The 13566-nt window shown below is 38.5% G+C and overlaps 1 protein-coding gene across 8 annotated transcripts in view; it reads right to left on the bottom strand.

The window, feature by feature from the left end:
* MYCBP2 (MYC binding protein 2) overlaps window positions 1-13566 on the bottom strand; it is a 308219-nt gene that overhangs the window by 270114 nt on the left and 24539 nt on the right. The window contains exon 1 of one of the 8 annotated variants that reach the window (XM_023726711.1): window positions 8711-9623. The exons of the other annotated variants lie outside the window; for them this stretch is intronic. Within the exon in view, the coding sequence (XP_023582479.1) occupies window positions 8711-8763 (53 nt within the window). The 5' untranslated portion in view covers window positions 8764-9623. Of the gene's footprint in view, window positions 1-8710; window positions 9624-13566 lie in introns of those variants that run through there. 8 annotated transcript variants of the gene reach the window in all.

Raw genomic sequence — 13566 nt, 5'->3', positions numbered from 1 at the left:
GCTGATGCCCTGAATTTGGACTTTTAGCCTACTTTACTGTGAGGAAATAAATTTCTCTTTGTTAAAGCCATCCACTTGTGGTATTTCTGTCACAGCAGCACTAGATAACTAAGACACACATTAACAATTAACTTTGGAATTTCTAATGGTTCAGGGTTTTACATCCTGAATCAACAGAAGCTTAATGAAGAATGTCTGGAATTGGTCCTATAAGATTTGTAGTCTTCCACAAAAAGAACCTTATGAACAAGAGACTTGAAAGAATTATGGTCGATAATGAAAGACAAATGGCTATAAACATGCCTTAAATATCTATTTTAAAATACTTACTTAAGGAAGCATAGTCAAGATGGTGGACTAGTCAGACTCACTAAGCAACAAAGACCCAAAAAACCAAGTAAAACCGACATAAACGTCAATCCTGGAACTGTGGACCTTAAAATGAAGGGATAAACAATTAGATAGGAAGCCACCGAGAAGAAGAAACTGATAGAAAACAACCAGCTAGTAGAGACACAGAGTGGAGGTTCTCAGCCAACTGGCAGGACACAGCATGGCCATCTTGGAATAAAGCCAACAGCACCACACGAAGAACACAGAAAGGCACTTTCAGGGAATTCACTGACAAAATCTTCCAGAGAATATAAAAAGAGAGAATACTTTCCAACTCATTTGAGACCAACGTAAGTCTGATATCAAAATCTGAAAAGAACTTTTCAAAATAAGAACATTTCAGACCAATATAGCCCATGAGTATAAATGTGAAAATAGTGCCAGCCAAAAAGTGAAAACAACTGAAATGTACATCAGTGAATGGATAGAGAAACAAAATGTGGTATATTCATACAAAACCAAAAACCATTGCTGTCAAGTCGATTTCAACTCATAGCAACCCTACAGGACAGAGGAGAACTACCCCAGAGGGTTTCCAAGGCTGTAAATCTTTATGGAAGCAGATGGCCACATCTTTCTCCTGTAGAGCAGCTGGTGGGTTCAAACTGTCGACCTTTCGGTTAAGAAGCTGAGTGCTTTAACCTCCGTGCCACCAAGTCTCCTTTATATTTATACAATGGAATATTATTTAGCCATAAAATAGGAATGCATTACTGATATATGCTACAACATGGATGAACCCTGAAAACATTATGGAAATTAAAGAAACAAAGGCCATAAATTATATAATTCTAATTATATAGAATGTCCACAACAGGAAAATCCATAGACACAGGAAGTAGATTAGCGATTGCCAGGGGCTAGGGGGCATTGCTAACGGGAACAAGGTTTCTTTTGGGGTGATGAAATGTTCTGGTTGTACAATTTTGTGAATATACTAAAACCCAATGAATTATATACTTTAAATAGGTAAATATTATGGTACATCAATTATATTTCAATTTTAAAAACTGTATTTAAAAGAAAAAAAGCCACTGAACTAAACAAAAATTTACAGCGTCCGGAAACATATAACAAGGATAATACATAACCATCAAGTAGCGTTGATTCCAGAAATGCAAATTTCAATCAGTGTAACTCAACATAATAACAGAATAAAGGGCGAAAAAATATGATCATTTCAATAAAAGCAGCAAAAGTATTTTATAATACTCAACAACCATTCAAACTGAAACTCCTCAGTAGACTAGGTACAGAAGGGAACTCCCTTAATCTGATAAAGATTACAGAAAACCTATAGCTCACATAGTTAATGATGAAAAATCATATACTTCCCTTCAGTATAGGGAAAAAACAGATTTTATACTATCACCATTTCTATTCAACACTGTACTGGAAGTCAGTAAGTCAAGCAAAGAAATAAAAGGCATAATGGTTGAAAAATAAAAAGTAAACTGCTTGTATTTGTAAATAACGTAACTGTATTCATAGAAAATGGAAAATAATCTACAATAAAGAATTAATAAATGAATTATCAAGGTCACTGTACACAAGACCGATTTTTAAAAATCAACTGACTAATAAGATACCATATGTACACTGAAGCTTTTCCACAGAAAGTCAGACTCAGTCTCCTGTACAATTAATGCAATGATACTACATTATTGTATTCCAGCATCACTGAATAAATTAGGGAAAAATAGTGTTCTGATTATCAAGTAGAAAACTTTTATTTACTTAACCTAGTCTGATAATTAGTAATAAGAAAAGATTTTAACAGTGCAAACTGACCTAGGGGGGAGAAGCAAGCAGATTTCCTATATATAGCTTTAGTTTCTTAATCTCTTTTGGAAGTCTTCATATCAGGGGAACTATAGGTTAAGCTACCTTGGCAGTAGGCACCACAGCAGAAGAAAATGGAAAAGAGGTACAATGGGGATAAAATGGAAGGAAGTTTCTAAAAACCTGTAGCTATAGACCATGCCTCGTGCAGATTTATACCCCAGGTACATATAGCCTAGTTAAGCCAGGGAAACACAAGCTATGAAACAGTTGCAAAACTTTCTGAAGACAACTTATTCATCCTAGGCCTCAGAGAGCTGTAAGGCCCTGGTTAGAGATTTATTTCAAAGTGGCTAGAAGGAAAGTGAAGAGAATATATTTCTAACGGCATCCCATTTTTAGCAGTTAAGAAGAGGGTTAGATTACTCACTCTGAGTTAGGCGGGTGGATGTGGAATTTTAAAGTGACTAGAAAAAGCTTTTCATGGTGGACGTATCTTTATTGTCACAACTGACTCTTGACTAGCCTTCTAAAGACATCATGGACTTGCAATAGTTATTATTGTTTAAGATTGCTATAGCTTATTGAAAACAAGGTTTGTAAATCACCAATATAGAAATGAACATAGGACATGAATAAATAACTCACAGTTAAGGGACAGGAAAAGGAACAAAAAGGAGTCAGGAAAGAAGACTAAGAAGGAACCATCATCAAAGGTAAGAGGAGAACTAAAATAAAGGTTGTTCTAGAAGCCAAGGGAGAGATAGTATTTAAAGAAGTAGGGACGGTTTGACAGTAATCAGAAGAATGTGAAGGATGCAGAAAAATGTGAAGGATAAAAGACTGAAGACAGGCAGCTGAACTGGCAACAAGAAAGTCTGTGGTATTGAGATGTCACACAAACCGGTAGGATTTTGACAGTAGGGTTGAGAAAGTTCAAGACAATAAAGACTATTTTTTCCCCCAAGAAATTTAGGGAGAGGAATGGAGAATTATTTAAGCTTCCTCCTCCCCCACTCCAGCCCCAATTGGAGGAGGCCAACAGGCCTCTATGGTTAGAAACCATAGAAAAAGGAGAGACTAAAGAGTGAATAATGAGAGGGTATCAGTGATTGAGCCAAATCTCAAGGATGATAAATGAGACAGGATCCAGTGTATGAGAGTAAGGGTACACTTCAATGCGGCCATTACCTCTTTAGGGATGTGAGAAGGCAGGAAAAATGGCGGGAAAAAAGAGAGAGAGAGAGAAAGAATAGTGATAACTAAAGAACTCTGGGAGATGATGTAGAACATGCCTCACAGTTTTCTTAGCTGAAAGGTGAGAAAAATGAAGTATTTATCTACCAACTCTCCATCCATCATTGGTTGAAAACTCTTCAGAGAGCACTAACTTACCTAGCATTTCTGACTTGCCCTCCACACAGACAATGTATGTCTCCATGGCCGGAAAGCAAGGTCTCAGGAAGAAGTCATAGGTGTTTGCAGTATACAGTAGGACGATGAATGCCAAAGAGATGTGACTAGCACACTAAGAACATCTGCTACAGCAGATAAATTAGTCCTTTGTTTCTTTCCTCAAGCTACCACATTCCTTCTTTGTGTTCAAACACTAACTTCTAAATACTCTACTCCATTCTCCATCTAACCTAAATTCACTCTCCCAATGAAACGTTACCTCTCCCTACCTTCTGGAAAAAATGTGCAGGTAAGTGCATATAGGGTTATTATGATCTCTTAGTACCAGCTTTAAGATCCTGTCTCAGACTTCCGTTTAACTGGCCTACAGAAAAAAGAGGCAGTTTGACAGTTAAAGTGTGTTCCTGAGTGAGGCTTTGAATATATTGAACATAATGTGTTTTGAGACAGAAATGAGAGAATCCTAGCAACAGACTTTTCAAAATATGGGTCCAGAGGCAGGGCCAAGATACTGGAGTAGTCAGACTCTTCCTGTGGTCCCTCTAACAACAAAGACCCAAAAAAACAAGTGAATCGATTATATACGACAATCTAGGAGCCTGGAACATCAAAGGCAAAGTTGAAGAATCAGACTGAGTGGCATGGGGAGGGAGAGACAGTTCAGAAGCAGCAAGGAGTTGCCAGACCTGACCCAGATAGGCTGGCGTGCACAGCGAGGCAAGCAGTGGCACTCAGGAGGCGTTTTCCACATCAGGAGAGACCGAGCAGCAGAGAGTCTACTAGGGACTCTGGAACCAGTGAAAGCGGCGCTCAGTCGGCAAAAGATAATAAGTACATGTGTCTGACCTACCACGTGGATCAAAAAATACCCTTTGGGAAAAATTTCTCTCCCATTTACCTGCCCCCTCCCTGCTCTGCACCGGGTACTGGGCTGGCTTCAGTGATTGCCAAGTCCAATGGGCCAGAAGTAGGACCTGTCACGTGCCCTGAGCCATTCTCCAGACCTTGAAGAGGAAACAAATTAACAAACAGGAATAAATAATCTACCAGCTCGCCTAAACTGGGAACTCAGGGTTGGCACAGCTCCTTTGCCTAGGGAGCCTTTCACCTCTGCATAGACCTGTGTGGGCCCATTTCAACAGCAAAGGCCCTCATTACCACAGTAAAATAGGGTATATACCTGAAGCCTAACTTCAACTGTATCAGCTATATGGTGAAGTGGCAGGTTCACGACATTTGACACTGCTCTGCCCTTTAAGCACGGTCCTCACCTACCCACATCAGGGGCCTGAATACTGGTGGCTCCACACAATCAACCTAGCCACCCATGACAGAGGTCCAAGAATAAGTGATGCCTCCCAGTCCTTATAGCCAACAGCACTGGGTGCCCACAGTCTGGATGGAAAACTCACCCACCTACGTGCTCTAGGGAACAGGGACACGCTTTCCTCCCAGAGACTCAGGGGCCCCTGACTTGCTCAGTGTGTGGCCCCTTATTGCAGCCAGATACCTGTGCCTAAACCAATCACCCCTGCCTGTCCAGGACTGTAGATGAGAGCCTGTACTACACACTTGGTTACTGACTACCTGGACACCTAAGCTGAATCCAGACAAGAAAAGTAAACAAACCCCTGGGCTCATATACCTAGTAACAGATCTAACCGCCTGGTGACAGGATGTTAGAGCTTCAAAGATGCCAATGATCAAACTAGCTCACACAAGCAGCTTATCTGGGCTAATCAAAACAAAACAAAACAAGAAGCTAGGACACAGTAAGCAAACATAAAATAAAGAAATATTATAATAACTTATTGACGGCTCGGAGATAACAGTCAATATCAAATCACGTAAAGAGACAGGCCATGATGGCTTCAGCAAGCTCCCAAAACAAAGAATCAAGAAATTTTCTGGAAGAAGAGAATTTCTTGGAATTACCAGAGGTAGAATACAAAAGAGTAATACACAGAACTCTTCAAGATATCACAAAGGACATCAGTCAAAATGCAGAACAAGCCAAGGAACACACAGACAAAGCAACAGAGGAACTTAAGAAGGTTATACAAGAGCATAATGACAAATTTAACAGCTTGCAAGAATCCACAGAGAGACAGTAAAGAGAAATCCAGAAGATTAATAATAAAATTTCAGCATTAGACAACTCAACAGAAAGTCATAGGAGCAGAACTGATGCAATGGAAGTCAGAATTAGTAAGACTGAAGATGAAGCACTTGACACCAACTTATTTGAGACAAAATCAGATAAAAGGATTAAAAGAAATGAAGAAACCATAAGAATTATGTGCGACTCTATCAAGAGGAATAATCAATGAGTGATTGGAGTACCAGAACGGGGAGCATAACAGAAAATACAGAAAGAATTTTTGAAGATTTGTTGGCAGAAAACTTCCCTGATATCATGAGAGATGAGAAGATATCTGTCCAAGATGCTCGTCGAACCCCACATAAGGTAGATCTCAAAAGAAAGTCACCAAGACATATTATAATCAAATTTGCCAAAACCAAAGAAAAAAAGAGAAAATTTTAAGAGTGGCTAGGGATAAACGAAAAGTCATCTACAAAGGAGAGTCAATAAGACTAAGCTCGGACTACTCAGCAGAAACCACGCAGGCAAGAACGCAATGGGGTGGCATATATAAAGTCTTGAAGGAAAAAAATTGCCAGCCAAGAATTACATATCCAGCAAAACTGTCTCTCAAATATGTTGGTAAAAATAGGACATTTCCAGATAAACAGAAGTTTAGGGAATTTGCAGAAATCAAACCAAAATTACAAGAAATACTACAAGGAGTCCTCCGGTTAGAAAAACTATAATATCAGACAACAACCCAAGACTAGAACACAGGACAGAGCAATCAGATATCAACCCAGATAGGGAAGTCACAAAAATAAATCAAAGCTAAAACACTGAAAATAGGGAAACAGAGATGTTAATATGTAAAAGATGACAACATTAAAACAAAAAAACGGACTAAAAAAATGTAGTCATAGATCTTTCATATGGAGAGGAAGTCAAGGTGATATAAAGAAATAAGAGTGGTTCAAACTTAGAAAACTAGGGGTAAATATTAAGGTAACCACAAAAGAAACTAACAATCCTACACATCAAAATAGAAAAACATAAGGACTCAGCAAATACCAATCAGCAACAATGAAAAAGATGAAAATCAAATACATAAAGAAAAACGACTCAGCAGAGAAAATTAAGTGGAATAAAGAAACTGTCAACAACACAAAAAAAACACATCAAAATGACAGCACTAAACTCATACCTATCAATAATTACACTGAATGTAAATGGACTAATTGCACCAATAAAGAGAGAGTGGCAGAATGAATTAAAAAACACGATCCAGCTATATGTTGCCTAAAAGAAATACACCTTAGACTTAAAGACACAAACTACAACTCAAAGGATGGAAAAAAAATATATCAAGCAAACAACACTCAAAAAACAGCAGGAGTGGCAATGTTAATCTCTGACAAAATAGACTTTAAAGTAAAATCTACCACAAAGGATAAGGAAGGACACTATGTAATGATTAAAGGGTCAACACACCAGGAGGACATAACCATAATAACTATTTATGCACCCAACGACAAGGCTCCAAAATACATAAAACAAACTCTAAATGCACTGAAAAGATAGACAGCTCCACAATAATAGAAGGAGACTTCAACACACCACTTTCAGTGAAGGACAGAACATCAAAATATGGGTCCAGAATTCAAGGGAGAGGTCATAGCTACAAACCACTGACAAGGAAGTCAAATGCAATTAGGTGCTACTTGAAATCATAAGACTGACTGAGGTAACCAAGGAAAAACATCTAGAGAGAATGCCAAGAATGGACTCTTGAGAAACTAGCTCGTCCTCCTTTCCTATCTGGATGAATAGCATCATTTTTTCCAGTACTTGAAATCTTCATCATTTTAATACCAAAAATCCTCTTAAATCCATTCTATTCCCATTGCCTTTTCTCAGGGTTTATCATCACTTGTCAGAACTACTATAATTGCCTCTGTAAAGTAGCCTTCTATTGGAGATCTCTTCTTTTTCATTCATTCTCTACAATGCTTCCAGAGATACTTTTACCAACTGGAAAGTTTAATTCTACCACTGTATTGCCTAAAAATCTATGATGGTTCCATACTGTTCTCAGATGAAAGCAATACATGAATAGCCTGGTCCTAATATATCCTTCTAGTTTCATCCTCAACCCCTCATTCTCATTCGCCCAGCTCCCTACGCTTTACTCATTGCCAATATTTGTGTTTTGTACTTCTCAAATCCTTTGAATTCACAGTGCAGCTCCAGTAACCATCACCATCTACCGTTGATGTTGTTGGCTGCTGAGGAGTTGATTCCAGCTCATAGTGACCCCACAGGGTGACCTGGGCTGTAATTTTTGTGGGAGCAGATCACCAGGTCTTTTCTCCCGTAGAGTTGCCAGTGGGTTCAAACTGCCAATCTTTCAGTTAGCAGCTGAGTGCTTAACCACTGAGCGACCAGGGCTTCTTACCATCCACCTTAAGAGAAACCATACCCGTTGCCATTGAGTCGATTCTGACTCACAATGACCCTATAGGAAAGAGTGGAACGACCCCGTGGGGTTTCCAAGGAGCAACTGGTGGATTTGAACTGCCAACCTTTCAGTTAGCAGCCAAGCACTTAACCACTGAGCCACCAGTACTTCTTAAAATCTACCTTAGGGGTCGGCAAAATCTGTTCTGTTACTACTTTTTATAAATAATGTTGTACTAGAATACAGACATGTTAACCTGTTTACATATTGTCTATTGTTGCTTTCAAGCTATAATGACAGAATTGAATAGATGCAAGAGAGATCATATGGCCTGCGAAGCCTAAAATATTTACTATCTGGATCTTTTCAGAATATATTTGCTGACGTCTCACCATGGACAATATCAAACAGTCTTATATGTATATAGCTGGAATTCCAGAAGGAAATAAGACAGAGTCTGGGTCTGAAATAATATTTGAGAAAATAAAGGCCAAAATTTGCCAAGTTAAACAAAAATTAATATTTCACAGTTTCAAAAGCAAAATGAACACTAAATAATATAAAGGAGCACACACGTATTTAGGCAAGGCATTGTCAAACTGCTAAAACTCAAAGATAAAATCTTCATAGTAGTCAGAGATGGGAGTCTTGGTTCTGGTATGGTGCTGTAAGTCCAAGTACAACCCAAGTCTTCCACTGATTACGACTGAAAACCTTAGCTGAAATACAAAAAATAAAAGAGTGAGAGAGAGAAAAAAAAATTACCCAAGGATATCAAAAAGCAAACAAAAACAGATTGTGGAGAGGAGTCAAAACTTGGAAAATCAACCCACAGGAGAATGAGTTTCTGAGTTTTGTTGTTTTTATCATGTCTCTAACAGCTTTGCCTGAAGCCCAGGAACCAATCACTGCCCCACAGAGCAACAATCTAGGAAGTTAAAACTTCAAGAGAAATCCTATCTTTCTGACCAGACAACTGGGAAAAGAAGATGATGAAGAGAGGAATCCTCTATTCTGTCAATAAACTCACACAAGTCTTGGGCTTAATCTGGAGCTGAATATGCATGGGACAGGCCCAAAACAGCATAGCAAGAGCTCTAAGAATTGAACTGAGATTTCAATCACCAACAACAGTCTGAACCTAAGTGGGCTGATAGTCTGCTAAAAGAAAAAAAAAAAATCAACCTTTTACAGAGAATTATAATAGGACACAGAGTTTACAAAACAACTTCCAAGATACAATCCAAAATTCTCACAATGCAAGAAAAAAGAAAATGTGATCAATTTCAAGGGAAAGATAATCAACAGACAAACAATTATTACAAATATGCTCCATCAAATAAAGGCAAACACACGTGAAATTAATGGAATGAAGTTGTCAGCAGAGAAACAGAAATTATGAAAAAAACATTTTTTAAATTTTAAATTTGAGAGAGGCAGAGCCAACATGGCGCTTTAGCACCACCCCATCCCTTCACAGTAAAGACCTGAAAAACTAAGAAAAACAGAGACAGACATCAATTCTGGAACCCTAAGCATCAAATGAAGAAATAAAGAACTCAGCCAATGACCAAATGGAATAAGAAACTGACAGAGAACTGAGAGTGAGGAGAGTTATGATCAGAGGTCCCTTATCAGCGAACACGGATCCACCATCTTGGACTCCTGTCAGAGATCGGCAGACAGGGAGTACAGGAAAGCAGATTTACGGACCTCCTAGCAGGACACAGAGCACCCAGTAACCAGCGATACATGCTTTCCTACTCCCCACCCTGCCCCCCCTTGCTCGGACTTCGCCACTTCCCAGAAAGCTGATCCACTGCTTCCAAGCAGGCCGCAACAGTGACACGGGGAGGGGGGGCGGGAGGGGGTGCTGGTTCTGTGCTGCATGGATCTGCCCCACCCACAATGGTTGGCTTCCTCAGTGACATTTCTTTGTTACTGGTGTTGCTTTTTTTGGCCTCTTTTTGGTTTCTTCCCTGCCTCTCACCTCCTCCCCCTCTTTTCTCTTGAACACCTGACTCCGTGTGCTATCTTTGCTTATTTACAAGCTATGAAGAACCACTTGGCTGGAGAACTGCTTAACCAGTCCGTGCCACCATGCTTGTGGGATCCCTGGAGGCTTTGTTCTTTCTTTCCTTTTTTTTTGTTTGTTTGTTTGTTCATTTGCTCATTCTTTTTTCCTTTCTATTTTTATTCACTTCTTGATTCCTTGTCTCTTTCTACTTACCTCCTTTTCCTGTCTCCTGAATACTTGGCACTGTGTATCATCTCCATTCCTTCTAGCCGGGCTGTACCACACAGTTTGGGTTTGGGAGTCGCTTCCCCGGTCTGTGCAGCCACACCAGTGAAATTACTGGGGGCAGATTTTTTCTTTTTTTAAAAATTTTTATTTATTTTATTTTACTTTATTTTTTATTTTCTTTTTTATTCCTGTAGTTTTTCCACATTTCGCAGTTTCTCCTCTCTACACTCCAATGGCAGGCTCCCTCAGCACCTTTTATTTGGCTCCTGTTTTTCTCTTCTTTCCCATACACAACCTAGCTTCACACATTACAACCTCCCCCTCCTCCTCCCTCCTGCCTATCTGCACCGTGTGCTAGAACATTACACTTCCAAGCAACACAGGTACAGCCTACCAGAACCTGCCCTGCATTGACCCCCAGCTCACCTTGTTGGCCCAGTACATGCCACAAACAACTCATCCCAGCTCGTCCTCTTCAGCTGGATCTGCCCTACTGCACAACAGCTGAGTGAATGGCCCTGGCCACTAGTCAAGGAGGCAAAAAGTATCATGCCCACAGAGAAGTAAACAACAAAGAACGCACAGCGCACCTGCTCAGACACAACCAAATAAAACAAAAAAGCAAGATAAAACAAACAAATTTACAATCAATAAATGAAAAAAAAAAACTACTGAACGTCCTGAAGACAAAAGACAATATCAAAACATATTAAAAAAAAAAGGACAGGAGAGTTCCAGTAGACATCCAAAATAAAACAACAGATGACTTCCCAGTAGAAAAAAACGTACTAGAACTACCAGATGGGGAATTCAAACCTCTTAATATTCAGAGCTATCCAAGAGTCAAAGCAAAATGCAGATAAAAATGAGGAAAAAAGAGACAAATTCATGAAAAAGGCAGACAAATTCATGGAAAATACAGACAAAAAATGGAAGAGTACAGGAAAATAATACAGGAACAAAACGCCAAAATAAATTCACAACTAGAAAACACACAAAAATATCAGTTAGAAATTGAAAAGATAAACAACAAGATTTCAGAAATGGACAGTGTCGTCGAAGGGTTGAGGAGCAAGTCTGAAAACATGGATCAGCGAAACTGAACACAAAAACTTGGATACAACTTTGAGGAAAAATCTGAAAAAAAGAATGAAGAAAAATGAAGAAACCCTGATAATTATGCAAAATACAATCAAAAGCAAAAATCTCTGAGTGATCTGAGTTCCAGAACAGGGAGAGAAAACTGAAAAAACAGAGGATCACTGAAGAATTGCTGACAAACAAAAACTTCCCTAATATTATTAAAGATGAAAAGATGACCACCCAAGAAGCTCAACGAACCCCATATAGGATAGACCTCAGAAGAAAATCACCAAGGAATATCATAATCACACTCCTTAAAACCAAAGACAAAGAAAGAATCCTGAACTGCTCTAGAAAAATGAAAGTCACATCCAGAGGGGCAACAATAAGACAAGCTCTGATTACTCAGCAGAAACCACACAGACAAGAAGGCAACGGGATGACATATATAAAACACTGAAATAAAAAAAAAAACTTTCAACCAAGAATTACACATCCTGTAAAACTCTCATTCAAATACGGTGGTGAAATCAGGACATTTCCGGAAAACAGAAATTAACAGAATATGTAAAAGTCAAACAAAACTTACAAGAATTATTAAAGGGAATCCTTCGGTTTGAGAACGAACAACATCAGACTACAGCCTGAATCTAGGACGCAAGATCACACCACTCAGATACCAACCTAGGAAATGAACTCTCAAGAACTATTCAAAACCTAAAGATTTACAACAAGGAAACAGAGAGGTTAATCTGTAAATGACAACAATGTCAGAAAAATAAAAGAGGGGATGAATGGTATAGGTATAGAACTTTCTAATGCAGAGGAAGGCAAGGTGATACCAAGTAATAATATACTGGTTCAAACCTAGGAAGATAAGGGTAAATTTCAAAGTAACCATAAAAGAGTCAACAAACCTACTCATCAAAATGAGGAAGAAAAAAATAAAGTCTCAGTAAAAACAAAATCTACAAAAGAAATGAAAAAAACAATCCATAAACAAAAGGAATTCAGCACAAGAGACTAAGAGGAACAAAGAAATCATCAGCACCACAAACAAAGCACTACAAAATGACAGCAATAAACTCACACCTATCAATAATTACACTGAACGTAAACAGTCTAAATGCACCCATAAAGAGAGAGTGACAGAATGGATAAAAAACCAGGACCCATCAATATGCTGTCTACAAGCAACACACCTTAGAAACAAAGACATAAATTTATTAAAAATCAAAGGATGGAAAAAAATATATCAAGCAAACAGCTACCAAAAAAGAGCAGGAATGGCAACATGAATCTCAGATAAAATAGACTTTAAAACAAAATCCACCATAAAAGACAAAAAAGGGGACTATATCAATATTAAAGGGAGGATCCAGCATGAAGACATAATCATAATAAATATCTACGCACCCAAGGACAGGACTCCAAAATACATACAACAAATTGTCACAGCACTGAAAAGAGAAATTGACAGTTCCACTATAAACTTCAACACACCACTCTTGGTAAAGGACAGAACATCTAGAAAGAAACTCAAAAATGATACAGAAGATCTAAAGGCCACAATCTGCCAACTTAAACTCATAGACATATATAGAACACTTCACCCAAGAGGTGCAAAGTATACATTCTTTTCCAATGCACATGGAACGTTCTCCAGAGTAGACTACATCTTAGGCTACAGAGCAACCCTCAACAAAATCCAAAACACTGAGATAATACAAAGTATCTTCTTTGATCACAACACCATCAAACTAGAAATCCACAACAGAGAACAAGGAAAAAAAAATCAAATACATGGAAACTAAATAAAACCCTGCTTAAAAACCACTGGGTAATAGAAGAAATCAAAGATGGATTCAGAAAGTTCCTAGAATCAAATGAGAATGAAAACACATCATATCAAAACCTTTGGGACACAGCAAAGGCAGTCCTCAGAGAACAATTTATAGCAATAGATGCACACATCAAAAAGAAGGGACAAAATCAAAACATTAACTACACAACTCAAATAGAAAGAGAACAGCAAAAAAGGCCCAAAGCCACCAGAAGAAAGGAAATAATAAAGATCAGAGCAGAAATAAATGAACTAGAGAA

Source organism: Trichechus manatus, unplaced genomic scaffold (genome assembly GCF_000243295.1).
Source record: "Trichechus manatus latirostris isolate Lorelei unplaced genomic scaffold, TriManLat1.0 scaffold00013, whole genome shotgun sequence".
In the NCBI taxonomy this organism is placed as follows: Eukaryota; Metazoa; Chordata; class Mammalia; order Sirenia; family Trichechidae; genus Trichechus; species Trichechus manatus.
Note: the sequence above shows the minus strand (reverse complement) of the source record. Positions and strands in the feature narration are given on the sequence as shown.